Consider the following 27,666-nt stretch of genomic DNA (forward strand, 5'->3'; position numbering starts at 1 on the left):
ATAATTCCAAAATATTTAACATATTTAAGTAGAAGCTGAAAAAGTTTGCGGACAGGAAAGTGGGAATATGGAAAAATCTTTTCTTGGGAGATGGGAGTGAAAGAGGGGATCACAAGTGCATCAGCTATGATTTAAATCGGTGGGTATTTGTATTCTGAGACTTCGCGGGACGGGGGGGCGGCATGGTGGTGCAGTGGTTAGCACTGTTGCCTCACACCTCTGGGACCCAGGTTTGAGTCTCCACCTGGGTCACATGTGTGCGGAGTTTGCATGTTCTCCCCATGTCATCTTGGGGTTTCCTCCAGGTACTCCACAGTCCAAAAACATGCGGAGGCTAATTGGAGTTGCCCGTAGGTGTGCATGTGTGAGTGAATGGTGTGTGAATGTGCCCTGTGATGGGCTGGCCCCCCATCCTGGGTTGTTCTCTGCCTCATGCCCATTACTTCCAGGATAGGCTCCGGACCCCCCGCGACCCAGTAGGATAAGCGGTTTGGAAAATAGATGGATGGACTTCGTGGGACGTCACGGCCTGTGCACTGGTACTGTGAGTGCTGTGCAGAGTGGAGGGAGAACCTCTGCCTTCTTCCCAGTTGATTCTGGGGTTAACCAGCGGTGTGTTCTTGCTCCTACTCTGTTCACTGCTTGTATGGACTGGGTGTTGGGCAGGGTCGTGGGGTCCAGCGGCTGTGGGGCGTCCGTTGATGAAGAAAGATTCACAGATCTTGACTTTGCCGATGATGCCGTGATCTTAGCGGAGGCTCTGATTGGGGATCTCGAGAGACTGAGCGAAGAGTCTGAGTGTCTGGGATTGCGGGTGTCTTGGATAAAGACCAAGATCCAGGCATTTAATGACTTCTTAGGCATTAGTAGTGTGTCTGTCTGCGGGAAGAATGTTGAGAGATTTACCTACATCAGCAGTGACATTCATGTCTCTGGTGACTCTTCCTATGAAGTCAGCAGACAGATTGGAAGAGCATGGGGGGGTCATGAGGTCCTTGGAAAGGGGTGTGTGGCGTTCCCAATATCTTTGCAAGAGGATGAAGGTCAAAATCTTTAGAATCTTCGTTCTCTCTGTCTTGCTGTATGGCTGTGAAACATAGACGAAGCTGAGATGAAGACTGGACTCCTTCGGTACTGTGTCCCTTCTGAGAATCCTCATCCTGCAGGATCCTCATTGCTGAGGACCCGAGTGACTGGACCAGGTCCAGGGGACGCCCACGTAACACCTGGCTGGAGCAGATGGATGGCCATTTCCGGAGGGAGGGACTGGACCGTGTATCTGCCTGAGGGATCATTGGCCGGGATCCTGAGGAGTTTCGCTGTGTGGTGGGTGCATCAGTGCATGCTCCCCAACCTGACCTGACCTGACCTGATATTTGTGTTTTACGGTGGCGCTGTAGCCTCACACCTCCAGGTTTGTAATGTTGGTTTCCATGCCCTATGTGTGGAGCTTGATTGTTTGTGCAGGTTCTCTCTCTTATGCTGAAAACTTCTGGTTTGATTAAATATTGTCTCTGAATTGGCCATAGTGTGTGATTGTGTGCATGAGTGCCTGCCCATGCAAAGGACTACTATACGGTCCAGAGTGTCTCCTGCCTTGTGTGTTTCCTGAGTTGGACCTTGGCTTACTGTAACAGATGGATATTATGCCCTAGGGTTTCATACCATTAAATGAATAGATGTTGCATCTCTTCCGGTTCTGGAAGGGGAGTTGGGTTTATGGTTGTCCTTTGCTATCCATGACCCAGGTGAGATCTGCTGCTGACATCTTGGCTGCAGAACTTGAAGATAATTATTGTGTCCCAGAACCTCAGGGCTAAGCCATGCTCTCACTAAGGTCCTAGCTATCATTTTGGTTCCCTTGTTCCTGTGGCTTGTCCTACATCTTTGTCCTTTGGTTCCTGAGATGTTTTTATGCACCATATGTATCTAAATTTTTCATGTGACATCACATTCTTATAGGAGTGTCCACCTGGAGGACAAAACAAGGCTTTATTACGCTGCCCACCACTTATTTTTACCATATATGTCTAACCAAAATTCCAGGTAGTCGTTGTTTAATTAAAAACAACAATTTACGAAAGTAAATTGGTTATCGATGAATCCTTCTGATGCACAAATATGGAGAGGCGAGCAAAAGGGTATTCATTAATGCTTTTATTATGTTGTAATATGTTGGACATATACTGTAGCTGTCCGTACTTTCGTAAGCTTTCGTGCTGGCAGCAGTGTAAGGGGAAGGATTTTCCACAAGATATAAGAAGATGTCGCCAATGTGGAGCTCTGGTGGGGACGTTCCTGTTTTTGCCGACTGAAATACTGAGGTGAGTGTTTTGTAGGGATCACAAGTGCCCAAAATTTGCAGTTTGTTTTCTGTTGATAAGTGATCTATGTATTCTATGCTTAGAACCGATGGAAAATTAACCGACCTGTGCTGCAGGTTGGTGCAGTGACCAGTGTTGGCACTATGCTGAAAGGATTTTTTTTTGCCCTCCAGGTCTCTCAGTTCATCGTGTGACTGAAAACTATGAATCTATGTCATCTGTATTGTAACTGTGTCAGCTTGCAGCATTGCCCTATTTAAATTGGCACAGACCACTGCATTTATAACCTATCTTGCATTTAAGCTTCTTGTATTTATTCACTGTCTGTTTCTGCCCTATTTATTAATCGTCTATTGTCTTGGCGTCACCGAATGTAGCGAGCTGTGCCAACATAGATTTCCATCGGCCTTGGTCTTGTGACAATAAAGACTCTGATTCCTAACTCCAGATTCCTGACTTCTTAATCCGACTTTGTTCTATGTCCTAATTCAACCTCTCCTGCAATATTGCTTTGTTCGGTTCCTAACTTGTTCTCCAGCCTGCCATTACCCATTTGCTACATTTTGTGACTAAGCAGCCATCCAAGACCATGAGAGACAATCATCAGGGTAGGGTGGTTGCTATAAGGCACTGCGACATACCGCATTGCTTGGGTGTGGACAATGCCTTGTATTGTTTTATACATAAAACGCTGCATCTGTGGTTGTGTTTGGTACTTGGAAAAAAAACAGCATCCTCCTTGGTCTATTTATAGTGCAGCTCAGACACTAATCTCACTAAGACGCTTTTCCACCTGCACATAGATACATTTCATAGAACCACATCAAGTAATTTTCACAGAAACACGGGGCGTGGACTGGGGACCAGAGTTGTCTTAGTGTGCTTGCCTGGGTGGACAATAGCTCAGTTTTAAAATGGCACAGGCAACAAATAACCATGTTCCGATGGTACTGTGCTTTGCTTTGTAGTAACCTGCATCTTGTGACTACAAACTGGGACAACTGTAAACAGCTCAGCTTCCGAATTGTGAGCTTCAGCAGGTCACACCAGCAAACAACTATGAATGCCAACATAGAAAATATGTGGTTGGCACATTCATGATGCTGCAGCCACAATATCCTCCTCTGATTCCAAATTTTGTGGAGCAAAACAGGGAAGGGGGACTCCAGTACCTGCAGACCCACTGTGACGTAACAGAGAGGTGAGTTCCAGACCCACTGTGACATCACAGAGAAGTTATCTCCAGTTTCTAATCCTGACATCACTGGTTATGCAGGTGAGGTAATAGTGTTTACATAAACTGTGAAGCTAAAAATATCACACGACATAATGAATTTTTGTCAGCTCAATATTCAGGAAACTCAGAAGAACAGATGTTTACACAAGCCATGGCTTGTTGTAAATATTCGGTTAAAAAAACGGTGAAAAACACAGTCTTCAGTAGAGTCTGGTATAAAATTAACTTGAGTGTGAAATATGGAAATCTGTGACCGGGGTTGTTTACTTTGTGTCTCAGCCTGGACCATGTTTCAGGGTCCCACAGATTAGGACGGCCCATGTGATAAGCTCATCTTGGCCCAGAGAGATGAAGGACATACAGATGAATGCGACTCCCTGTCTCACTGCCCCCAGTCACCTCCTGTTCTTCCCTTTCAACCTCTTCGTGCCTCATTGTTCCCTCAGCTGTTTCGACAGAGCACAGAGCACTCCGACCCAGAGCTGATGGCTTGCTGAGTCAAAGCTTTCCTGATAGCCCCCTGTGACACTATAGATGAGGCTGGCGTTGGGGGGGGGGGGGGGGGGGGGGGTTATACCGCTCCAGGTATAGAACTAAAAATAATGTCCTTGGACCAGAAACTTCCTCTTTTTGTTTCACCAGGCATTTTCGGACCATTGCGAATTGGGACGTAGGACCTATTAAACATAAAACAAGCACTAAGTGAGAAACAGAGTGGGAAATGATAATATCTCTTCTCTCTCAGGGAGCATAATGTTTATTGACGTCTTCAGTACAAGGCTAAAAGCCCATGCTTCTATTTTTTTTTTTTTTGGGGGGGGGGGGGGGGGGTGGATCAGATTTATAAATGCACATCCCTGACATGGATTCACTTACCACTTACTTTTCACCCCTAGAAAAGATCCTTATCGGTTAGCCTTGTATTTATTTTCGAAACCGAATAGGGTGGTATACAAGCAATTGAGAGACCTTAGTGTCCCACTCAGGTCCAGTCCAAATAAACCTGATTTTGATGCAGCTTGTGTCTGCGCGCAAGAGTGCGCATGTCTGCCTCTGCCCACCCCTCCCCCCTACTCTTCAGTTCTTGGAAGTAGAGTGCTGTGTAGCTGAAGGTAATTACAGCACAGTTTCCTGGAATCAGCCCTCCCTGTATCTCACGCTTCCTGGAACCACATGTTTAGTCTGCGAACCACATGGTGAAAGGGTGCTCTGGTAATAAGTGAGAGAGCCAAACTGACGGCCTGCACAGCCTCTGTCTAGCACCACGAGGACTTCACTGGTCTACATGGCCTCATCCCCAGGCGCATCTGCCTTTACTGTTGCTTGAAATTCATTATTTATTGATCCTCAGGGCTTCAAATTAAATAACTTCCAGCTATACGCCATGTATTAATATTGAGGAATACAATAAACAAATAGGATCGATTAGCATTGTTTCAATAAACCGGAAAAAAATGCGACTTCTGTGCAGGTCTTAGTGCAGGTTCTTGCAGATGACAGGTATGTCATGTCTGGCAAACATTACTTTCTGTGTGATATATCACTGTCATCTGTATTGTTTTGCTTTGTAAGGTGTTGTACTGTATTTACAGTACAAAACTTTTTTGAAAGCTCAAAGGAAATGCAGTGTAGAAATCACAGGGTCTGGTGTGGATTTTAAAAAGCAGACTTTTGTAAATATAAATAGCAGGAACATCACATCTATTTCAAATGGCTTTTCCCAAGTTCACTCTCAGGTGTTTGCTACATATTTTCAGTTCTCATAAAAATTTTGTTATTCTACCTTTAGGCCACCATCAGCTTTTATGTTAAAAATGTAAACGTGCAGGATATATTTATAACGTATTTAGCAAACACTCTACTTCTTATATGCATATGAACACAAAGAACAGTTCCATAATATATTATTTAATACAAACCATATATTGAGATGGTTGTTTTAAAAGTGCAATGGCATAATTCTGTGCGCAATATTCTATAACTTCAATATTTGTAATGTGCAAAACTGCCTTTTTATCACGAAAATCAGATGAATACACAGCATAGCATCTAAGGAAGAATGCAAAAAGAAAAATGCATAGAATTCATGTGAATCATTTTTACTAAAAAATACAAAGATACAGTTATGTACAAATACCCACACAGTGGGATTTAAAAAAAAAAATCACATGAATCCTAATTGATTGAAGAAGAAAAAAACCCCAGAAAGGTCTTCACAAAGAACCATTTCATAAGACAACAATGGAGGCACGGGTGGAATAGATAAGGGAATATACAGAGTCCAGCTTTATGTCCATGATGTGCAATTGTACTGTGGTTTTTTTGTGTAAGACATGGACGAAGCTACACTTCACAGAAAATTTAAATATTACAAAATTAACGTCAGTGTCAGTCAAGCGTCCTCTCTGGAATCTGCCCAGCAGTGTTCCCATAAAACAGACACCTGTCTCCACGCCCTGTATTAGTCCTGTGCCCTCGCAGAACGTGACATAAGACCGAAAAGCTCGGTGTTCCACAGGCTTGGGGGAGGAGGTGCCAAGACCCTCACAGTTGGAAGGGATAATCTTTAAGGTAGAGCAAGAGTGGGCGAGGCAGGGGCAGCTGGTCCGGGCAAGGAGTGAAGCGGTTGATGGCAAGGCGTGTCAGATGCTGTAGGGAGGGGCACGGCGATCGTAGCAGTGGTTTGACCAGTTTCAGTAGCAGTGCATTCTCCTTGGGTGTGGGCAGTGGCGGGGTGGGGCTGGGGGTGTGGCCTTGGCTGTCCTCTTCTGTACGGTTGGATTTCACGTAGTGCTGCACTAGACTGGGCACGTCGGGGAAAGCCTGCAGCCGAGGCTTGGCTAGTCTGCTAGAGTCCAGGCGAAATTGGCCCTCGCTGTACTCAATGCGCACGTTGGTGGGGCCGCGTCCTGTCTTTACTGACAAGGTCAGCCTATACTGGGGGTGGCTGCTGTCCCGCACGAGGAAGGTCCCCTCCTGGGTGTCCTGCAGCATGGCCCGAGCCTCTCCTGCTGAAACGGGCCCCCAGTACCACCCTGCAGAACAACAGACAGAACCCTGAGTTTTGGTCTCTTCGGTTACCGATCCACTTCAGCCTTTAACGACGCCATAGACGGTATGCTTGAAGATTTTAATTTACAGGAAGCAACTCTTGGACTTTGCTATTAGCATACTGCAGTTGATTAAGCATACTTATGCTATGCTTAAGCAACAAGCATACTGCAGTTGATTAAGAAGGGACATGTCAGTATAAGTCAACAAAGATTTGTTATTTGTCATGGGTACGCACAAGCGTGCTGATGTTACTGGGCTCCAAAGGTTTACTGTACCTGAGGCGTTCAAGTACTGCAAAGTCTGAGCGATGGAGATCAAGTCCTTTGCTTGGTCCCATAGCTGGGTGGCACAATGCAGCGACGCCGGGGAATGGAAGCCATGGTGCGACTCTGCCCGCATGGTCAGCGGAGGCACGTTGTCGACGGGAGCTGGCAGCAGGGTTCTGTGGCTGCAGGGGAACATGGCAGCTGTGATCACCGTGGAAACAGCGGAGTCAGCAAGTGACTTTGGCGCCCCGAGTGTGATCGAGAGCTGAATGGTACACACAAAATGGCCGCTCACACACACAGCTATTACTGTTCGCTCTTCCTAGGTTAACAAATCATATGACGGAGGGATTCCATACAATCTAGCACTGCCTTCAGAGAAAGCCCCTTAAATGATGACCGGCTGACAGTTCCCTAGAAGTATTTCCACTTATCGTTTATTTGGTACGTCTCAAACCCCAGAAAATATCCTAGAGGTCTTATTATCAGAAGCTGCCAAGACCCATGGCATTAGGTCACGGACCTAGACAGTACCAAGACCGCTTCCTTACCACATACTTCAATCAGCTACTGATCCAACACTGACACACTTGCTCCTAGACACCTGTCATTAAACCCCAGCGTCTCTCCTTTAAAATCCACATTAGTTCATTCAGCTCATTCTGTTCTTACCACTGGAATCTCACTCTCGGCTTATCCATTTCAAAAGCAGAGTACCGGCAATCTAAACACCATTTACGCCCCAGCCCACACCCTTATCAGCTGCAGTACGGTCCACGCGCACAGTCAGCCACTGGCGGACTTAGACACTTCTTACTGAGTGGACTGAATGGTTCACGTTACAAAAGGATGAGCCTTCCTGCTGGACCCTTGACAGGATGCTTTAAAAATCACACCTTGAGTACTATAAAGCATTTCACATGAGAAATAAACTCAATAAATCAAGAAATACAAGTATCACTTCATTTATGCAAATGTTTTATTCAATTTCTTTAAGAAGCTACTAGCACAAAAGTCCTATGATATTTGTTAAGCAAAAGCAAGTTCAACCAGCTTCATATTTGCTAGCTCATAAATCTATACATCTTGGAAGAGCAGTGTCTTGTTACAGAAAGCTAAAGACATTGATACTGCTGTTGACTGCAGTGCGTGCTGGGGAAGGGCCTATAAGTGAATTCCCTTTACACTGTAGTTAGAATTTTGGATTTAACAGGATAATGCTGAGAAAAAGTCCCTGACATACAATTCGAAAGAGATTTAAACCCGAAATTCTTTTTTCATTTAATATAAATGCAGAATGCTGGATAACTCCAATGTTATTTCTTACCCCACACAGACCTTTATTACTGTCTGAACTTAATTTCGTTTATCTGTATTATTATTACCACTTATTATTTATATTCCGCAATATTACCCTACAGGACACAAAACAAGGCCATCGCCAGTCCACCAAAACACACACAGTCCCTCTCTCTCTCTCTACACACACACACACACACACACACACACACACACACATACATATATAAAGGCAGAGGACAAAAACAACCTAGTGTGGTTCATTTGCTGCAGTAGAGCGTTAAGCTCGTCGGTTAAATGCTGCTGAGCCATCCACATCTATATGCTTCGGTAACAACCCCATACGGTTTCGTGGAAATACTGAACCAGTGCCCTAGGAACCGCAAAGGAAACTGAGTAATGTGTGCATTACTTTCCACTTCGAAAGTGCACTTAATGGAATGCAACGTTCCGATTGCGAGTTCCCCTGTTCTGCAGGCAAGGCGGCTGCACGCCAAGCTAACGATGTTACAGTCCATGTTTTCGCAAAACTCGAGAAAAGCCTCCGCTTCATTATTACCGCAACAGTGTTACAGTTTCATTCAAAACGACACAACGTGTATTTGTTTGTATACATTCAGTTAACGTATTATTGCTTCACACATTCACATAAAAGACGGTATATTGTGGAAGACATAGTAAAATTATATTAGATTTTTTTAATCCATCAAAACTTTAAAGGGATTGAATTTTTAATGGAAAAAAAATAAAAATCGATCAGATGCAAAATAACAGACGGTGCTTATACAATATTTTACCTTATCAACACTATTGTTATGTTTCCTAATTCGTAAAAAATAAACTGTACGTATAAATTATAACACAAACCATTATATATAGTTTCTTTTCATTTTAAGTAAAGATTAAATATTTAATTATACTTACCCTTGTACACAAAGAATCATGACAGAATCCTGTTAAATCCCGTAGACCGGTATTCTTTTTCTGTTTTGAAAAGTAAACCTAACTAATGTAAAAGGCAGAATAATTCCATAGAGTCCAAACTATAATGAAATATGTAATGCTTCGTCAGTTTTGTGAAAAAAAGAAGAAAAAAGTAACGGAGAAGTGACTTGAATTTAATCAATGCGATACGTCTACCATACTCCGAAAGACTGAAAGAAGCACTTGTAACCCGTCCTTAAATAGTCAGATGTGTTTTATAAAAGCAAACACAAAGCAATGAAGACCGCAAGGCACCGAGTCGTGAGCTTAAAGTGGTGAGGAAATGTGATTCACGTTATCTGGAAAACCGGAGCGGGGAAAAGTCCAGTGGGTTTGACTTTATGAGCTCAGTTCCAAGAATTATGTTCTGGGAATAGAGTCATATTTCAGTGCCTATGACGACATCAACGCGAGCCGCAGCTGCCCACGTTGGAGTCCATGCGGGAGGGATTTCGCAATGTGCTGTATCGTGTATGTTTCTGCCGTCTGTTTATTTATTTTAATTGTGGGGTATGTTTCTACCATTTTTTATCGTTTGAATTTAAAATTAATTGTACAATAAGTTAGTGAGGCATATTTTTGGGGGGTTTCAGTTAAGCTAAATTCACAGGAAACGAGTTGCCGGGGTTTTTTTTCCAGGAAAAGGAAATCTGGGCAAACAATCCAAGCTGCTGTACAACGAAATTTCCCCGTTGCTCCACCCATCTCGTTCTGAGAACGGGTGTAATGAGGTTGAAAACCGCAATACTTGACAGGTTGAGCAAAAAACGCAAAACGTGCTATAAAAGATCCTAACATCATTTGAATACAAGACCTCCGTGCCACTGCCGTAATCACACACAAATGGTGTCCGTTTGATTTTGCCTCAGAGCCACCGCTGTATCACTGCTCTTGAGGAGGACGTTTAAATACGAGTATGTGTGTATATATATGTATATACAGAAATATCTTTCATATTAAAGATGTACCTTGTTTCTACGTTTCGTTTTCTGTAACGATTATGTCGCCATCTGTTGGCAGTAGCTCGGTATTTTCATCTGTCTATCGGGCACACCCACCCACACACAACAGATGCTGTTACATTAAAATACTACCAGCTACAGACAATATGTTTAGGCTGAATTGATCTATTCTGTATGCATGAACAGAAAAAACAGAATAGCACTATATCGTATTATACAAAGGCTAATCGCAGAGTGTATGTATTTATATTGTAGTCCAATTTAGAATTTAAAGATCAGTGGTCATTTTTAACACCACAGTGCTTGAGGTGGTACCTTGCTGGGCAGGGATTCAAATCTGCAATCTTTTAATTATAAGTGCGCTTTCCTAACCATCAAGCCACCACTGCACACCAGATTTCCTTCAGCATACTGCAGGTATTTAGTGGTTCAGTGGGATAATGTATGGCCTCACGTCTTCATGATTGTGGGTTGAGTTTGCTGACCCTCCCCGGGTTCATGGGGGTTTCATACCACATTCCAAAGGTAACTGGGTGAACAGAGTCACTAAATTTGTCCATATTTGTTTGCTCTGTAACAGACAAGCACCCCCACCCCCTCAAAAGTGCCCCCCATGAACTTCCTGGGATACATTCTGAACAAGCAGTTATATCTGGACATCACAGTTGTAAGAACCACATGTCGATACCTTCTAATAACCATCCATTCTGAACACAAAGACCAAAATGTAGTCACATTCATGGTGTATGAATAAAATACAATGGCTAAAAACTTTCTACCTGCACAATGATGGTCAAATACAACCAGTTTTTTTTCCTCTAGAAATATCAAATTCACAAAATAATTTGCCAAGGTTCAGGGAGGTAACATGGGAGGAAATAAACATATATACTAAGGCAGTGTTTCCCAACCAAGTCCTTGAGGAACCCCGGACAGTGCACATTTTTGCTCCCTCCCAGCTTCCAGCCAACCAGAAACACGGAATACCTGGTACAGGTGCGCTGTGAGGAAGCAAAAACGTGCACTGTCCGGGGTTCACTGAGGACTGGGTTGGAAAACACTGTGCTAAGGTATGCACTGTCATGAGGTCTGATCAATATCACGCTAACAGTCCAAAGGGAAGTGAACAGGAACCAAACTGAGTTTTACATCAAAGCCCAAATAGTAAAAACAAAGGAAATGTACCTTCATTTATAAGTATTCCTCTACCCAGAAAAATACAGTGTCCATATCCCCACTCCTGTGTTCAAATAGCTTGGCTTTCCTGACATTAAATTAGTGCTGTGGTGCTCTCAAACACCAATCACTGTAAAGTTCTGAACAGAAGGACCAGGGGGCTGGGGGAACAAAAACAGAGCAGGGTGACACAGTAAAATCAAAAAGCATTTTAATTGAAAAAATAAAAAAAATCCCCCTCCCCTCCTTATTTACAAGCAACCCCTATTAGCCTATGTGAGGCACAGACTCCAAATCCCAGGCACAGCATAGGGGAGGGAATACTGCCCCTGCTGGCTGAGAAGGTGGCACTGTGATATCTCTTGCAGCAATAGGGGAGACGGTCCTCTCAGACAGGTAGCCTCTCAGTCATCAATCGTGGGTAACCAGAATGCCTGTGGATGAAAACCAGGAGGTATATTACCAACAATATATTTAAATTAAGTCATCTGCCTGCTCAAATACAACTAGGACAAATTAACTTAAAATATGAGAAAACTGGTGAAGTAAGAGCACTTCAAGAATAGCACAGGTAGGGTCTTGCCTGAGACATTCATCATCAGAAGTCTTCAAACAAGCATATTAAATGCTGCCCTTATTTTGCTAGAATAATGAACAATGTGTTTACCCACAGTGCCTAATTTCTTACATCAGTGCTCCCTTTTTATCACCTGGCTGTGTTTAACAGCACATACAGAACAGCGACTGTTGTATTGTTAAGAGAGAGCATGAAGCATGGATACCCTTAAGCCCGTGTGGCTGAGTGAAGAGCTAAGGGTCTTACCATGTTGGAACAGGCACTGGCAAAGGTCATGAATTTAGGATTGAACTGTAAGCAAGTCACTGGTCCTGTGTGCTTTCCGTCCAGCAGTGCCACCTTCATACCACTCTCCGCGTTCCACACATGGATCTTGCCATCCTCCGACCCTAAGAGGCAGGGAGTCAAGTTACAGCTACCTTGACTATTTCAGGCACTGATTGAAATGGAGGCAGCACACTAGTGGTGTTATAATTGTTATAATAATTCTATAACAAGCGTGTCAAACATTCAAGCAAAACGAGCCCAAATTTAATGGCACATTACAGCACTTTCACCCCAAACAAAGCACAGAACTCCTTTTCATGCATGTGCTTACCAATCATAATGAACTGTGAGTCTGGAGTAAAGGATGCTTCAAGAGTGACGCCTTTGCTGTTGTTGTAGCCCTACATGTGGCACAAGTACAACATTTTAGTACAACTGAATAGTGTTTAGTCTGTCCGCCGAAGTTTGAAAAGGAACATAAGTATTCAGTCATCATACAGACAGCAAAAGTAGGTGACTTAAAATTGCTGTAAGCTATATTATATACACACACACACACACACACACACACACACACACACACACACACACTAAAAAAATTGCTCAGGCACAGAAAACAGGGGGAAAAGGCAATATGTGCAACCATAACATCTGAACAAGTAAACGACAACAATGAAAAGTACAACCAAGTTTGAGGGAACAGACTTACCCCAAAACAGTGAAGCACTGCCCCCTTGAATGCATCAAGGAGGCGGAGAGCTCCTCCATTTGTGGAGACAAGGATCAGCTTCCCGTCATTGCTGAACTTAAGGCCGGTCCACTCACAGTTCCGGTCCAAGGGGAGTTTGAAAGTGGCAAAAGGGCCCTGCAGCAAAGAGGTACATACAATCACCTCTGTCATGACACACAAGTTCAATAAGAAACTCCCACAAAATCATACTTCCCAACAGATCTACTGAAAGAACATACACTGCTTTAAATAATACATGCTTTTACCTTGTCAAATGATCGCAGATCGTACAGCTTGACCATCTCAGAGTTCACACCAGCTGCGAAAATCAGCCCTTCTGGGTCAAAAGAGCAGACTGGCTTTCCTTGTAAGTGCATCAGTCCCTGAAAGAAGCGGGAAGACCGTTACAAAACGTGAATATGAACCAAATGACATATGATGAAGCAATGGACAGTGAGGAGAGTGAAGCCATATTCACCTGGCAGTTTGGTGAACGGAGATCCCAGAGCCGAATGGTTTTGTCCAGGGAGCCTGAGATGAAGGTGTCATCGACTGGGGACATGGAGAGAGCCACAACTCTGCCATTTTCCAGAGAAAGAACCACACAAAAAACACATCACTTCAAGTTTTAAAACAGCCACTCAAATAATATAAAACGTACCCATCACAGATTTTTTTTCCAACAAAAGTTATCGATTTAGAAATACTGGAGGAAAGTACCCAGGAATTCCGTGAATTTAGCATTTCATGAACACCCTGGGACAGAATCCCCCATCTGCTGCTATTGTAGTCTAATATCTAATGAGCTCACCTTTTGTTGTGTCCAGGGAAATATCGAATGTACTTGTTGTCATGGAGAGACAGGTATCGAATGGTGTCTGGGGATCACATGTTCAGGTTGTTAAAGCACAGGAAAGAGGCTCGAACAAAGCAAAGGTGCAATCAACCAACTTCTTTGACATTCCACGACATCTCATTAATCGTGAGAAAGAAGCAGCCCAACCCTGCGAGTGTCGGCACAAATATCTGGCTGGCGATTCAGACGGAGGGGCTCCGCTTTGGGCAAGGCAGTGGCCTGTACAGTTAGCTCCAGAACCGGGCAGAATCACAGACCCTCAAACTGTACAAACAACTACCTCAGCACAGAGCAGGCATTGGGTCAAACTTTGGAACCTGCTGCAAGCTTGAGAGCATGGACAAAAGGCAAAACATGCCACGTGCAGGCAAACTCACTTTTCACCAGTACCTTCCTCTATAGCACTACTAAACACGCCCATCAATAAATTGCTTACACAAATAAAGTGGGCAATCAGTGAAAGTATTAAAGTCGAACAAGCACCAATTTTGAAAGCAAACAACAAATACTAAACTAAAATATCAGGAACGACATACCATCGATTTTATTAGAGCTGTAGACCACGGTGTTAGCTGCGTGCGTGTAGCGGATTAGATCAACGCCATACTTCTTACTGTAGAGGGTTCGCTTTGGTCTAACAAGAGAACGGGGGGGGGGGGGTAATCAGCAATTTTAAGTCATTATCACCACCACAGAAAACCGTCAAATTTTTGCACTACTTACTCTGCAAAATACAAAATTACAGGTGTCGCAGTTTAACTGTACATTAAAAGCCACACACATATACAAACGGTTGAAAATACGTCGGCCAATCTGCACACTAACTCCGCCCATGATAACATTCTGAGCTCTATGGTACATCATGCATGGAATGAATAAAACAATTGCAGCTACGTCTACCCATTATTACACAACAGAGAAAGTGTATAAAATACACAAAAGCGTCTACATAATCACCTTCAAAACAATGACTAATGTGTTCAATAACGTGACTATTATTTTGTTACTGTAAAATGGATATGTAAAACGCCGGATAGAGAGTGGCTTGTAGCCCATGCTACAGGTTAGCGTCTTTCCACGATTTGGGGGGTTGTTTTACCTAGCCCCGCGCAAAAGAATAAGGACTCTACTAATGCTTTTCAAACAGACAAGGAAACTAAGCCAAAAGCATAACCCGTGTTCTATCTTCAGCAGGCCGAACGGCAAGGAAACGCTTTAATGGTAGTATGCGAGACGATCAGCTAAGCTACATGCAAGAGTTCGGCCTCCTCGTACGCTGAGCACCATTACGAGTGACACAACGAAATGCTCTGCTATATATGCCTTACTTTCCCTCCTGGCAGTCGTACAAGACGATGGAGTCGTCATCACTACTGGAAATTACAGTCTCGCCGTTCGAGCTAAAATCAAAGCAGTTGATTTTGTCCGAATTCTCCCGGAAAACCTTCGCGACCCTAAAACTCCGCAGCACATTGTCCGTGAGCTTCATGACGCCCGCCCCTGGCTCGACGCCAGTCCTTCTCTTTTAGGCCTTAAGAATAACTTCAGCGCTGGCTAGCCTGTATCTCCAGGCGGGTTCTTATAATACGTTATTGATAAACGTAAAGCTACAATATTTTTTAGCTCGCGAGCTTTTTCAAACGTCGAAACGATACCCGCGTAGTAACCTCTCCGCGTCCGAATTAAGACGAGGCTCCGCCCACCTCGCACAGCGGATACGCGCACGCTCGGGCGGGCTCGCGCTTCACGTTCAGCACCAGTGGAAAACTGTTGGTGTTTTATGTTGAACCTTCTGTGGTGTATTACCTGTCGTAAAGAATTACTGGTTGTATATATTAAAAACCAGCTTATTGCTTTGAAATAGCAGAGTGTTGTTTTAAGACCATACTGCCACCGAAGTGGCGTTTAGCTCTCAGAGTAAAACTAACTCAGTTGCGTAATACACCGTTTGCTTCAGAGAAAAAATTGCCAAAAGAAAAAAAGTATACCATCGGGGACTGCTGAAATAAAAATTGTAATATGCAGGTGAGAAAACATACTTGTTATGTGTTACCTGGTAAATGTAAAATATATGGTAAAAGTTGGTAAACTTGGATGGATATATTCGAGTAAAATTCAATTCGCATGCATATGCATCGTCCTTGGCGGACGTTATTGTGTTATATTGTGTTAATTTAGTTGGAAACAATATAAAGAAAGCGTAATTTCATGTTTAAATCTAAGTGTGGTTTAATCTAAGTATAGGTATCCCGGGGCACCGCCCCGTCACTCGGAGCAGCCTGCCCCCCCCCCCCCCAAAAAAAAAACAAACAAACAAACAAACAAAAAAAACTAACAAATAAGTACTGTTCAAACTAACTGTTGATCACGCTGATTGGGTATGACTTGCACACAGAGCCGCCTGTGTTCTGTTCTTCTAAGCCTCACTGAGATGCACCTTCGGACAGAGTAAATTATTACACGCTCAGTCAATACAGGCTAAGCAGAATTTAGCGCTGACAGGGCTAAGGTCTGTCCAAACGGCGATTCTGAGATTTCCAAAGCAGGTGGGTGGTTAAGTGAATTGTGTTTTTGGAATATGGGAGAGTTATGTTAAACTAGAGAAGTGTATCTCAAATCAGTGTTTGGGGAGCCCCCCCCCCCCCATCTGGTCCGTGATTTCGCTCCTTCCCATCTCTCAGGAGATTCGGAGAGGGCAAAAACGTGGACCATCTGAGGACTGGTTTGAGAAACCTTGGTATCAAAAAGTTTTCTGTCCTGCTACTTGCCCGGCTCTTATTGGTGAATCTCTCCTACATGACATTTGGATTTGTTCACTGCTGGAGAGCCACTAGACATAGTATCAGTGAGCACTCAGTTAAATGAACTTAAAAGCAAGAGATTTAGTTTGTTTAACCATTTACAGTTAGCCTCTGATAAATGTAAAATAAATGCAATAATTCTTGGATTTTATTAATATCTCTTCCCCAGGTATAGACCAGGCACATCCCCATAAGAACGACATAACTGGCTGATGGCACGTGTATTGTCTCTGTATGGCTCCCTATCTCTGCACCGCCCTCTGTGTGTCTGGGGCTTGGCGGTTCGGAGGATGTCGCTAGAGCAACGGGCCCGGAAGGTGTTCGCAGCGGCAGTGGAGGGAGTGCAACCCGATGTGGTAGTTCGCCGGAGCCTGCAGCGCACTGGAGACTGCCTCCTGGTGGACGGACGCAGCTTTACTCTCGGACACAACTTGCATCTGGTGGGCTTCGGCAAGGCGGTGCTAGGCATGGCGTCCGAGGCAGAGAGGATCCTGGGAGACCATATAGTCAGGGGTGTGATCAGTGTTCCAGTTGGCATCCAGGAGGCATTGCGGAACCACGGGAAGGGGTAAACCGCTGTCCTTACTGTTGTTTTTTATTCTCGCACCCTAAACCAGGAAGACAGTTGCCTTCCTACTCTTGCTTCTGTTACTCAGGCACATGCTGCTGGGGGCAAACAGTCGTATTGAGGTCTTGGAGGGGGCAAGACACAACCTGCCGGATGCAGACGCTCAAAGGGCAGCCGACCGCATCCGTCAGATTGCCACTGAGCTCACCGAGTCTGACATACTACTCGTTCTCATCTCAGGTCAACCGCACCATTTCTTCCATAACTGTTGCATAGTAGAGTGTGACCTGTTCTTTTTGCATTATTTATGCATAATTCTAGGTATCCATCTACCAAGAGCATAGATTTGTAAATGGATGATAGGGACATGCCTCTACCAATATTGTAGGATTTACTGTGTGTTTAAGGGATTTGGGGCTGATTTGGTTCCTACTAATGCTGAAGCCAAACTCACGCCCGAACCATCTACCGATTGGTTACTGGAGGATTTCACTTATTGCCCAGAATTCTTGAGCTGTATGGTTGCAGAAATAAAATATTAAACTGACCTCAAATCAGAACCCACATCTAGGTCCTAGCATCCAGGTATAATATTGAGGTATTTTTCTGGTCTGATTCCAGGCCTGTTGGTTATCAGGCATTGCAGGTCATAGATGAACTTAACCATTTTGTTACTGTAAATCAGTCTAAACCATTCAAATTCATTGCTTGATGACATCGGATGTGGGTGTAGTCAGATAGCAGAACACCAGTGCAGACTAGATTGGAGCAGCAGCTGCTCAGACTGTCATTCAGAATCACAGAGATAAACAATTTTGTCTCTGGAAATCTCAGCCTCATTAGATTTATAATCCGTTTTTAAAAGTCAATCAAACGCTTTACTTGCTTCCCAAACCTTTAGATCTTTTCTTTGTCTTCAGAATGATGTCCTTTAAAAGTCTTGATGTGCCTACCCAGGAGGTGGGTCTGCTCTTCTGCCTTCACCGATACCACCGATCTCTCTGGAGGAGAAACAGGAAGTAACCCGCAAGCTAGCAGGTGCTGGTGCCACTATCCAAGAGTTGAACACTGTGCGGAGAGCCCTCTCTCAGTTGAAGGGAGGTGGCCTAGCCCACTGTGCCCACCCTGCTAAGGTCTGTCACCCGCAGAGCTCACACACAATCAGTACCTTATAAACACAGCAATAACAGTGTGACAGCAATAACAGCTAAAGTCAATACAGCTATGATGTTGTTATTTCTTCTTGGCACATCCCAATAATAACAAATATTTCACACCAGTAATACAATGAAGTGTAGAGCTAGTCATGTCCCTTGCCTGTAGGTAGTAGCGCTTGTTCTCTCGGACGTGATTGGAGACCCTCTGGATCTGATTGCAAGTGGTCCTACTGTGCCATTTGAAGCTGGACCAGAAGAGGCGTGGCAGGTTTTGGAGCGCTATAGACTCAACGATTCGCTGCCAGTGTCGGTCAAGGAGGTGCTTGGCCAAGCCAAAGTGCGGCCAGGAAAGGAGGAAATGGGGGAAGAGGTGGAAGAGAGTCGGGTGCTGAATGTTGTGATTGGCTCTAATGGCATTGCCCTCCAATCTGCTGGCCGGTGTGCACGTGAGCTGGGGCTGCGTCCCATCGTGCTGTCCCCGGCGGTTTGTGGGAACGTGCGCTCAGTGGCCAACCTCTACGGCCTGCTGGCCCGTTTCGGCTGCGCCACGGGTGACCCGCCTGCTGAATGGGCCCAGCAGATCCTGCAGCTGGGGCCCGAGGTCGGCGTGGAGAGCTGGGACCTGTACCGAGCGATGCGTGTGCTACGAGAGGGGCACGACGAAGGCTGGGGCGTCACCTGCCTGATGGCTGGAGGGGAGCCTACGGTTGAGCTGATTGGGATGGGTCGGGGAGGGCGGAACCAGGAGCTGGCTCTGCGGGTGGGACTTGAGCTGGGCGGAGAGCGCCCCCTGCAGGACACTGTGTTTCTAAGTGGTGGCACAGATGGCCAGGACGGACCCACAGATGCTGCAGGTGCCGTGGCTGATGGCGGCCTTGGAGAGGAAGCCCACTCACAGGGCCTCGACAGCAGCAACTTCCTGCTTAACAACGACTCCTACTCGTTTTTTTCACGACTGTCTGCTGGCCGACGCTTGGTAATGCCAGGACTCACTGGCACTAATGTGATGGATGTGCACCTGCTGCTGCTGCCCACAAGCTCCACCCATCGCCAGCAATGAAATGGCCTTAGGCCGGGCTTATCATAGCAGCCCTGTTATTCTCATACAACAGGGAGTGCACATCAAGGGGATATTAAGCAGATTAGCTAGTAGCCCCAAATTAGTAGTTCAAACCTGATCAATTTCTATTCCAGAAACTGAGATCGAGGTGAGCATCGCTTAGTTACTATGGCAATTAATGCTTTGAACCCAGCCTACTTGTGAGAAGGTTTAGCTGACAGGAACTCAGGGTTTGAAGGGCAGGGCTGTGGTTGTGTGCTGGGCTGTCAGATTCAGCATGCCCATTTCTTCAAGAGATGATCGACATAGAAATTCTTCACCGGTTGGACATTCTGCCATTCCCTGGAAAATATCTTCCAAAACTTTTCTTACCACAATCCATGATTCGTGGATTCTTGCACTTATGTTCCCCTGGGCTCAATAAAGTTTAATTTCATTTGGATTTATTTAAGCGCATCTTGTTTATTTGAACACATTTTGAACACAGGAAATCTTTACTCAACATTAATATACACGTACTGTCTAATATTCACATATTTTTCCAATTCAAAAATACATTCTCAAAATAGTTTGTGACTCTGCATGAATGATTGTCAATGCCAAGCGAAATGACCAGGCTCTGTCCATGACTCACAGATTTAAAGGGAATGTACATTGTACGATAAATTTGCACAGGGAACATAATGTACAGCCCCCATAATATGACAGTTCTATGGTCTCCTTCTTGGGGTCAGAGGGTATCACTTCCTGTCTACTCTAATGATCCCTAACCTTGGTCCAACACCTGGACCTTAGTTACACTGCAGCCTGGCCTATTGCAGGGCCAGTGCCAGGGCTAAAATTACTTAAACGCAGGGCTGGCTAGTCTGGATGCAAGTAGCAGAAGTCAGAAATGAGGATGTCTGAAGTTGGTACCCGGAATTCCTCCCCTGGACCATAGCCCTTGCAGTTCATCAGATACTGCAAGCAACTAGCCCTGCACCTGGAGTCGAGCAGGTCTCAGATTGAGTACGTCGGTTACAATCAATGTCCAAGGGAGAAGGAGGCACCACAGGGGCGGCTGGTGTGTACATTGGGCTGAAATAGATTGGTTTGATAAAGATGTCGATTGGGCAACTGTAGGTAGTTTGAGACTTTGTTGTTGTGTTGGAAGATTTTAAAGGGACCTATGTTTCTAGGCAGAAGGATTTTTGGAAAGGAGATGGAGCTGAATGTTCTAGGTGGAGAGCCAAACCCACTGACCAAGGTGGAGTAACAATACTCCAGTACCAATAAACACACTTAAGATGATGCTTATGGACTTAAAGTGCAGCACTGACCTCACAGCATGTGTAATAATCAGCAGGACTTCAGATAACTGGTGAGACATTTGTCTGGGTGTTGGTGTTTCGGGTACTGTACAGACGTTTACTTACGTCAACAATTTGGTAAGCATATTAGTATTGCGCCTAAAATACTGAGAGGTGTATTATGATGCCCAAACATTATTAATCTGAATAAATCTCAAATATCTTTGTTTAAAAAATGTTTGACTTTGAACTGCAAAAGTACCTTCACACCACCAACATCTTTTTACCTTGTTTATCCAAAGTATCTCCTCTTTTAAAAGATGTTGTAGCTGCTGAGCTGTGCCCTTCTTCACCGCCACTTCAGTGCTTATCGCTTCCATGATTATCCAGAGTAGTAGTTTGGGATGTGCTCCGTTAAAGTAAATTAATAAACATAAGGATACGTCAAATTTATACAGATTACTAACTCTGCATATTCCCTTTACATCAGGGGTGGACTGGCCATCTGGCATAGTGGGCATTTTCTCAGTGGGCTGAAGACTATTGTACCCCAGATTGGTAAAATTTATCACGCTGCAAAGTTTATCATGGCGACCCCCTGCTCAGCAAAACTCAGGAGACCCCCCACCAAGCGGCAAATTTTATCATGGCGGACATCAAAGTACAGGGCCAATTTTTAATCCCAGTCCAGCCCTGATTTGCATGTGGAAAGTGAGGGACCTACTGCAGAACCCCGTTCCCATGACAAGTTGAAAACAGCCTTAATTTTACAACGCTCAATACAAACATGGCATAAGAATAGTTTGAATTAAAGACCTTTATTACACATTCAAATTAAACTGAACATCACTGGAGAAAGAAATGCCAGAAAGTAAACTGGGTTGGGGGAGAATGGAGAGTAGCCAGATGGAGAAGTTTATAACGCTAAACGCAGTCACAGTCCTGCTGTCATGGGATACTGTTCAATCTTATTTCCACTCAAGAGTCTCTTCTCAAGATGGGCCAAATTAAAGCACCTGCTGGTGAACTTAATTTTGTTTATGACGAGATGTGTGAAATAAAGGAGAAAATGGGGGAAAACTTCCTTCAAGATGAAGTGCTTGTAATGGAATCACTCTGGTTTAAGACTGGATATAACAAATGAGCAATTATAGAAACCAACTAGCATGAGAAAAAAATAAATATATACAAAAAAACACTTCAATAACATTTTTTTTTTTGGGGGGGGGGGGGGGGGGGGTTCTAAGACTCAACCTTAGGCTGTTTAAGGCTCAATTATGGTTTGAAGCTAGCCCTCCCAGTCCAGATGAAAACCCTCTCCCTGAAAAGCAGACCAGACACAACCTGACTTACTGAGTTTACCGGGAGCGAGTCGGGAACCTGAGCTCCAGACTCCAACCAGTGGAGGTCAGTGTAGATGGCAGTTGGTACTGGTCTCCCAATGATTTGGGTCAGATCTCCCAGATTAGCATCTGACAGGAACTAAATTGTCCGAGGAATCCAGAAGAACCCCCTCACTCCTCTGTCAGGAGAGTTGCTGCAGTTCCTCTGGCGGGCCCACCTGGAATCTTGGCCGTCACTCACGGTGAGTCTTAAAACCATCTCCCGATGCAGTCTCCCTAAAAAGGAAGAAAATACGTATCAAACTATGGTACCGTTTTCCTATCTTACGCCCCCACTTGAAAACATTTACAAACCCAGACCAGCAGCACGCCAAAAATTAAAAGATACTCAATGGAAATGCCCTGCAGGTAAAAGTAGAGGGTCTACCCTGACCGTACTCTACAAATAAAGCTACTTTCAACAATTGGAATGTTTCAGAATGGACAGTCACTGAGTGTCGTAGACACATTACTGTACATGGAAGCAGGGCACCTACCAGCCGCCGAGGTGTGGAGCAGCATCTGGAGTCCCGCCATTCTGCCCGCCAATACCTAAAATGGAGAAGGTTTACAGGGCTGCTAGTCCTTGATATTCAGTACTAAAATCTGCATTAGCAGCTCAGTTTCTGGAAATCAGAGCAGAAGACTGAAGCAGTTATGCTTCTCAATATTTATATTAAATAAGGTATCAATCATTTTGGCTGAAGCCAAAGTACAACAAGAAACACTTCGTTACTTACATAATTATATTAATTATGGGACAAAACCAAAAGATGGACTATTCTTTTAGGGGGACAAAAATATTAAATCTTGGAGGCTGTAGGTCGGGCGTCTCCCATACAAACACATACGCAGACAAGATGTGCTGCCCGACCATGCAGTGTGACCTCTGCCCAATACAGCTCGTGGCGGTTCTGAGCCAGCTGGGCCTCCACGACACTTCTGGCAGTCGCGCTCCTGCTCTCAGCTAGCCAGCTCACTGCGCAGCTGCTCCAGCTCCTACCGCTCCTGCTCCATGGACTCGCACAGCCGCTCCCGGTTCTATAATTGCTCATTTGTTATATCCAGTCTTGGCTTGCAGCGCTCCTGAGCCAGCCAGGCCCCCCCAGCCGTGATACGCCTCCCTGCGCTCAAACAGAGCAGCCTCCACCCGCCACCTCTTCTGGTTATTCTGGTTGACGAGCAGGGATGTTCTAGCTGTTGGAGTCCTCTGTGGTGCCCGCCTTTCCCGTTCACCGGTGTTGTCTCTGATGAAGGTCTAGAGGGCTGGCAGGAGTGGCTTGAGGACATGTTGCACATGTCTAGGGCACTTCCAGGAGGCAGGGCAGCACCTCTTTTGCTGGGGCGCTCTCAGTTCGTCTGTAGGCAGGTTTGGGGTGGACTTCTGGGCAGAAACGTAGCCGGTGCCCCCTTCTGCCACAGCCCCAACAGACAAGCTTCTCCCTGGAGCTGTTGCCTCTCTCAGTTCGCCATTTCACCACAGCCTACAGATCTGCCAGGCCGGAGGAGGCTTGCTTGAAGACAATGAGCATCATCCGCTTCAGCAGTGCCAGTGGGGCTGCTTCTGGTACCATTATGGTGTCAGGCAAACCAAGGCATCGCGGCAGTGGCGAATGAAGATTAGGACAGGCAGCTTGACATAAAGTTCCTCTTTAATGTAGTCCTTAAAGCAGTCTGAATTTGTGAGATGCTAGTGAAACCATTCGAAGTTTGAGGGTCCACTGTATCTGAATTCGATTAGTTACAAAATTTGCAGGAATTGTTAATACTACATTGGTTCATGATTGAAGGAAATGCTAAACATCAGTATGACGTTAATGGAAACGGATATAAGAAAAATGTGCCGGGTTAAGAACTCACTACCCAACTAGAGCTTCCCAGAGCACTAAAGGAATAAGCCAAAATAAAGGTGCTTCATGGTTCATTTTCAACTAGTCGACCAGTATCGTCTCTGTAGGTGAGAGCAAGCTTTCCCATCTTTGCAATTTGTAAGGTATTTTCACGCAACATAGTTGCAGTATGGATGGTTTAAATGTTAAGAATGTACACATATAATGTACACCTTAGTGATCATTTATGTATAGAGTGCATTTCTTCTGTTACATTAAAAAAAAAACAGCGTGATAAACACAACACGCAAAGCGCTGCAATCAGGTAGAGCACAGGGCAAGGTAGAGTAAAGGCAGACCAGTGCAGGAAAATAAGATACAGTGTCAGTGGAGATAAAATCGTATTAATTTTTTCACTTTACGGCGCAGGCTTCACAGCAGTAACCAAGGCAGTCTTACACCCTACAACAGGCTGCCATAGATACCTGAATCGGTCGGGCTCACTTACCCTGCCTGTAGTACATGTCGTTGACAGTGGTTCCGTACACCTTCCATGCGAAATGAATGGCGACGAGGCTTAAAACGAGCCAGCTGAACAGTATTTTAAATATGGCTACCCTCATATCATTGGCCATCCAATCTTCCACGAACTCGGAGAGGAACGACATCACACCGTCCATAAACCGGGACACGAGCTCGAAATCCCACGGCTCGTCCATTTTACGACAGTATCATGAAAATTAAACAGACATCGACTTTATTAAAACGAAGAAGCTTGAACAAACCGCACTAGAACACGTTTCTTTCTTAGAGCGGGTCTTTACGCACAATACACAAAACCGGACTTTCGAAAAAAACAAGCGGCGACGACCCGTTCGATTCGTGTCTACAGATTCGCCACGTACACCAAACGTGTTAAAAATTAAACAAAAAAGACGTATACAGTTTGAAGGTTTCTGGAAGTTACGATTGTACCCCCTGGAAAAATGTTCTTGGAAAACATTAATTTTCAATAAATCATATTAAACTAATTAACTACTACAAAAAAGTCAAAACTGCTAGTGTGAAATCTATCTTGTGTAATTTTAAGTGGTTCGTCTGTTTATTTTAAATTTGGAAATAATCGGTATAAATTGACATATCTATGTCTATGCTATTTGACATGTTACGTTGTAATTGTTTAAGTAATGTATCTGTTTCAAGTTATATATATGGAATCTATATATGAGTAGATTCCACTGAAAACGGAAATAGAAATAGAAAGAGTGAATAATGGAAATATTTTGATGAGGTACTATCAAAAAGAAAGATCGAATAACACTAACATATTTCATTCGAGGAAAAGTTCATCGTCCCTGGGTGGGCTCGAACCACCAACCTTTCGGTTAACAGCCGAACGCGCTAACCGATTGCGCCACAGAGACTAGTGGCATGTATCATTTTTTTAGTACCCATAAAGTGACAGTTGATACAATATATTTATTGTGTTTTTATGAATGACATCAACTGAAAACGAAAAATGTAAGTAGTCAATAAGGGAGACTTTCATGAGGTGCTATTAGAAGGAAGGGTCAAGTAATACTAATAGATCGATATAATACGTGTATCATGTTTTATCGATATCAACAGAATCAATTGAAAGCCAAAATAGAAATGGAAGTTGTAAATAGTGGAGATATTTTCATGAGGTATTATTATAAGAAAAGGGTCAAATAATAGTAATACATCTCATTAGAAGAAAAAATTCTAACGTCCCTGGGTGGGCTCGAACCACCAACCTTTCGGTTAACAGCCGAACGCGCTAACCGATTGCGCCACAGAGACGGGTGGTAAATCTTTTCGTTTTTAGTTCCTATGAAGTTACCGTTTATACAACATGGGTATTGTGTCTTATCTATATAAATAAAATTAATTGAAAGCCAAAAGAGATATGGAAGTAGTGAATAATAGATATATTTTCACGAGGTACTATTAAAAGAATTGGTAAAGTAATTGTCATGTATCTCGCTAGAAGAAAAGATCCGCGTCCCTGGGTGGGCTCGAACCACCAACCTTTCGGTTAACAGCCGAACGCGCTAACCGATTGCGCCACAGAGACTAACGGCACGCCACCTTTTATTAGTCTTCATAATCATAATCTGACATAATGCTTATATCAAAGGAATCCGCTTGAAAAGAAACATTGAACTACAGAATAATAAAGATATTTTCACGAGGCACTATTATAAGAAAGGGTCAAACAATAGTAATACATCTCATTAGAAGAAAAATTTTTATCGTCCCTGGGTGGGCTCGAACCACCAACCTTTCGGTTAACAGCCGAACGCGCTAACCGATTGCGCCACAGAGACTAGTGGCACTCCGCATTTTTTTTACTTATCATAAACAGTTCACCATTTGATGCAATATCTGGCTTGCATTAATATCCATAGAGTGAACTGAAGACGAAAAAATTAAGCAGTGAGTAATGGAGATACTTTCATGAGGTACTATTATTAGGAATGTTAAAACATGTCGCTAGAAGAAAAGTTGAGCGTCCCTGGGTGGGCTCGAACCACCAACCTTTCGGTTAACAGCCGAACGCGCTAACCGATTGCGCCACAGAGACCGATGACACATAAGTTTGTTTTTAGTAGTCATAAAGTGACAGTTGCCACAATATCCACATTGTTTTGTTTATGTCGATAGAATCAATTAAAAACGAAGAATTTAAGTAAAGAATAACGGAGATATTTTGAATATGCCCTATTATAAGCAAATGGTACCATCAAAAAGAAGGGTCGAATAGCACTAACATATTTTACTCGAGGAAAAGTTGAGCGTCCCTGGGTGGGCTCGAACCACCAACCTTTCGGTTAACAGCCGAACGCGCTAACCGATTGCGCCACAGAGACCGGCATGCTCGATTTAGTTATTTTTTTGTGACCAGAAAAATTTTATGAATAAAATTAAATGAAACGAAATGGAAGTAGTGAATAATGGCGTGTATAGTCCAGAGCCTGTCAAAGATGCTCTCAATCAGGCAGCAGCAATCTGGCCACTGCGCAAGTGGGACAGTCTTGGTGAGTGCATTCCTCTTGACAACCTTTACCCCTGGAATGAACTCCTTCCTCTTTTTTGGAGACATGAACGTTCTTGTGTCCAGTCTGCTCTAGTGTCTGGCAGCAAACACAAGCCTGATTACAAATGCAACGTGTTTCATACAAAATTAATTACTAAGAAAACACTTACCATCAACAAACTCTAGGGGGCGCAGATAATGAGTGAGACTGTAGCAGTTTCTCCAGAGGCCAAATCTGAGGTCAGAGTTTGCTGGACCGCAGCAGTCAATGTGCTATATTACTATAATAATGAATAATATGCCATTTTTCCTTCAAATAATCCATGCATATTGATGCAGAACACAGGTATGTCCCTGCCTTTTGACCAGTCAGTGACACAACAAGCTCAGTTTAGTCACACTTTCGGCCCTGCTAGTGAGCAGGGTCATATAAGCGCTGGTACAGGACTTGGATAATTTACAGTCCATGCACACTGCCAAGTAATTTATATTCATTCATCCTTGCATGATATGTTTTGAACTATGAAATGTGTATTGTCTTTGCACTTTCTATTTGCATTCAGGTTGATCTGCTACCGTATGCAAACTAATTTTCCCGTGGGGTCAATAAAACTTAGTTATCTAAGATACCACTCGGACGATGCAATACGCAGAAAAAGTAAACTTACTGGCTCACAAAAATGCCGAAACCCGGGATCGAACCAGGGACCTTTAGATCTTCAGTCTAACGCTCTCCCAACTGAGCTATTTCGGCATGAAACCAAGAGTCTCAACCACCATTTCTGTG

General features: G+C 44.1%; 4 protein-coding genes and 7 non-coding genes across 12 annotated transcripts; 1 reads left to right on the forward strand and 10 right to left on the reverse strand.

The window, feature by feature from the left end:
- Positions 1-5,453: 5,453 nt before the first annotated feature.
- Positions 5,454-10,110, reverse strand: cish (cytokine inducible SH2-containing protein). Its single transcript, XM_049018450.1, has 3 exons — positions 9,105-10,110; positions 6,891-7,063; positions 5,454-6,596 (listed from the first exon to the last, which is right to left on the reverse strand). The coding sequence occupies exons 1-3, from the start codon at positions 9,122-9,124 to the stop codon at positions 6,106-6,108; spliced, it is 684 nt and encodes a 227-aa protein (XP_048874407.1). The 5' UTR covers positions 9,125-10,110; the 3' UTR covers positions 5,454-6,105.
- Positions 10,111-11,496: 1,386 nt separating this feature from the next.
- wdr82 (WD repeat domain 82) lies at positions 11,497-15,429 on the reverse strand. The gene is made up of 9 exons (XM_049018449.1): positions 15,061-15,429; positions 14,269-14,366; positions 13,688-13,754; positions 13,355-13,454; positions 13,143-13,259; positions 12,856-13,011; positions 12,478-12,547; positions 12,126-12,268; positions 11,497-11,736 (listed from the first exon to the last, which is right to left on the reverse strand). The coding sequence occupies exons 1-9, from the start codon at positions 15,219-15,221 to the stop codon at positions 11,707-11,709; spliced, it is 942 nt and encodes a 313-aa protein (XP_048874406.1). The 5' UTR covers positions 15,222-15,429; the 3' UTR covers positions 11,497-11,706.
- Positions 15,430-15,450: 21 nt separating this feature from the next.
- glyctk (glycerate kinase) lies at positions 15,451-19,764 on the forward strand. Of its 2 annotated transcripts, none has more exons than XM_049018447.1 (5): positions 15,451-15,757; positions 16,703-17,101; positions 17,190-17,341; positions 18,059-18,234; positions 18,425-19,764. In XM_049018447.1, the coding sequence occupies exons 2-5, from the start codon at positions 16,746-16,748 to the stop codon at positions 19,316-19,318; spliced, it is 1,578 nt and encodes a 525-aa protein (XP_048874404.1). In that variant the 5' UTR covers positions 15,451-15,757; positions 16,703-16,745; the 3' UTR covers positions 19,319-19,764. The 2 variants fall into 2 exon arrangements, with proteins under 2 accessions (XP_048874404.1, XP_048874405.1); XM_049018448.1 differs by lacking the exon at positions 15,451-15,757 and adding an exon at positions 16,114-16,278.
- Positions 19,765-21,409: 1,645 nt separating this feature from the next.
- tcta (T cell leukemia translocation altered) lies at positions 21,410-24,714 on the reverse strand. The gene is made up of 3 exons (XM_049018451.1): positions 24,327-24,714; positions 22,487-22,541; positions 21,410-22,226 (listed from the first exon to the last, which is right to left on the reverse strand). The coding sequence occupies exons 1-3, from the start codon at positions 24,535-24,537 to the stop codon at positions 22,184-22,186; spliced, it is 309 nt and encodes a 102-aa protein (XP_048874408.1). The 5' UTR covers positions 24,538-24,714; the 3' UTR covers positions 21,410-22,183.
- A 454-nt stretch (positions 24,715-25,168) lies between these two features.
- Positions 25,169-25,242, reverse strand: trnan-guu (transfer RNA asparagine (anticodon GUU)). Its single transcript has one exon. It is a non-coding gene; the product is annotated as a tRNA-Asn (tRNA).
- Positions 25,243-25,568: 326 nt separating this feature from the next.
- On the reverse strand, positions 25,569-25,642 carry trnan-guu (transfer RNA asparagine (anticodon GUU)). Its single transcript has one exon. It is a non-coding gene; the product is annotated as a tRNA-Asn (tRNA).
- A 200-nt stretch (positions 25,643-25,842) lies between these two features.
- Positions 25,843-25,916, reverse strand: trnan-guu (transfer RNA asparagine (anticodon GUU)). The gene has a single exon. It is a non-coding gene; the product is annotated as a tRNA-Asn (tRNA).
- Positions 25,917-26,095: 179 nt separating this feature from the next.
- trnan-guu (transfer RNA asparagine (anticodon GUU)) lies at positions 26,096-26,169 on the reverse strand. The gene has a single exon. It is a non-coding gene; the product is annotated as a tRNA-Asn (tRNA).
- A 183-nt stretch (positions 26,170-26,352) lies between these two features.
- Positions 26,353-26,426, reverse strand: trnan-guu (transfer RNA asparagine (anticodon GUU)). The gene has a single exon. It is a non-coding gene; the product is annotated as a tRNA-Asn (tRNA).
- A 212-nt stretch (positions 26,427-26,638) lies between these two features.
- trnan-guu (transfer RNA asparagine (anticodon GUU)) lies at positions 26,639-26,712 on the reverse strand. The gene has a single exon. It is a non-coding gene; the product is annotated as a tRNA-Asn (tRNA).
- An 848-nt stretch (positions 26,713-27,560) lies between these two features.
- trnaf-gaa (transfer RNA phenylalanine (anticodon GAA)) lies at positions 27,561-27,633 on the reverse strand. The gene has a single exon. It is a non-coding gene; the product is annotated as a tRNA-Phe (tRNA).
- Between the last annotated feature and the right edge of the window lie 33 nt (positions 27,634-27,666).

This window comes from Brienomyrus brachyistius, chromosome 6 (assembly GCF_023856365.1).
Source record: "Brienomyrus brachyistius isolate T26 chromosome 6, BBRACH_0.4, whole genome shotgun sequence".
In the NCBI taxonomy this organism is placed as follows: domain Eukaryota; kingdom Metazoa; phylum Chordata; class Actinopteri; order Osteoglossiformes; family Mormyridae; genus Brienomyrus; species Brienomyrus brachyistius.

Excerpts from the sequence above, each read along its gene's own strand:
- cish (XM_049018450.1), bottom strand. The coding sequence starts at position 9,124 with ATGATTCTTTGTGTACAAGG. Across the intron at positions 7,064-9,104 it reads ATGATTCTTTGTGTACAAGG|CCACAGAACCCTGCTGCCAG; the intron begins GTAAGTATAATT and ends GTTCCCCTGCAG. Across the intron at positions 6,597-6,890 it reads GCAGTACTTGAACGCCTCAG|GGTGGTACTGGGGGCCCGTT; the intron begins GTACAGTAAACC and ends GTTGTTCTGCAG.
- wdr82 (XM_049018449.1), bottom strand. The coding sequence starts at position 15,221 with ATGAAGCTCACGGACAATGTGCTGCGGAGTTTTAGGGTCGCGAAGGTT. Across the intron at positions 14,367-15,060 it reads TACGACTGCCAGGAGGGAAA|ACCAAAGCGAACCCTCTACA; the intron begins GTAAGGCATATA and ends TTCTCTTGTTAG. Across the intron at positions 13,755-14,268 it reads CAGCTCTAATAAAATCGATG|ACACCATTCGATACCTGTCT; the intron begins GTATGTCGTTCC and ends TGTGATCCCCAG.
- glyctk (XM_049018447.1), top strand. The coding sequence starts at position 16,746 with ATGGCACGTGTATTGTCTCTGTATGGCTCCCTATCTCTGCACCGCCCT. Across the intron at positions 17,102-17,189 it reads TTGCGGAACCACGGGAAGGG|GCACATGCTGCTGGGGGCAA; the intron begins GTAAACCGCTGT and ends TCTGTTACTCAG. Across the intron at positions 17,342-18,058 it reads ACTACTCGTTCTCATCTCAG|GAGGTGGGTCTGCTCTTCTG; the intron begins GTCAACCGCACC and ends GTGCCTACCCAG.
- tcta (XM_049018451.1), bottom strand. The coding sequence starts at position 24,537 with ATGGACGAGCCGTGGGATTTCGAGCTCGTGTCCCGGTTTATGGACGGT. Across the intron at positions 22,542-24,326 it reads CGACATGTACTACAGGCAGG|GTATTGGCGGGCAGAATGGC; the intron begins GTAAGTGAGCCC and ends TCTCCATTTTAG. Across the intron at positions 22,227-22,486 it reads GCTCCACACCTCGGCGGCTG|GGAGACTGCATCGGGAGATG; the intron begins GTAGGTGCCCTG and ends CTTCCTTTTTAG.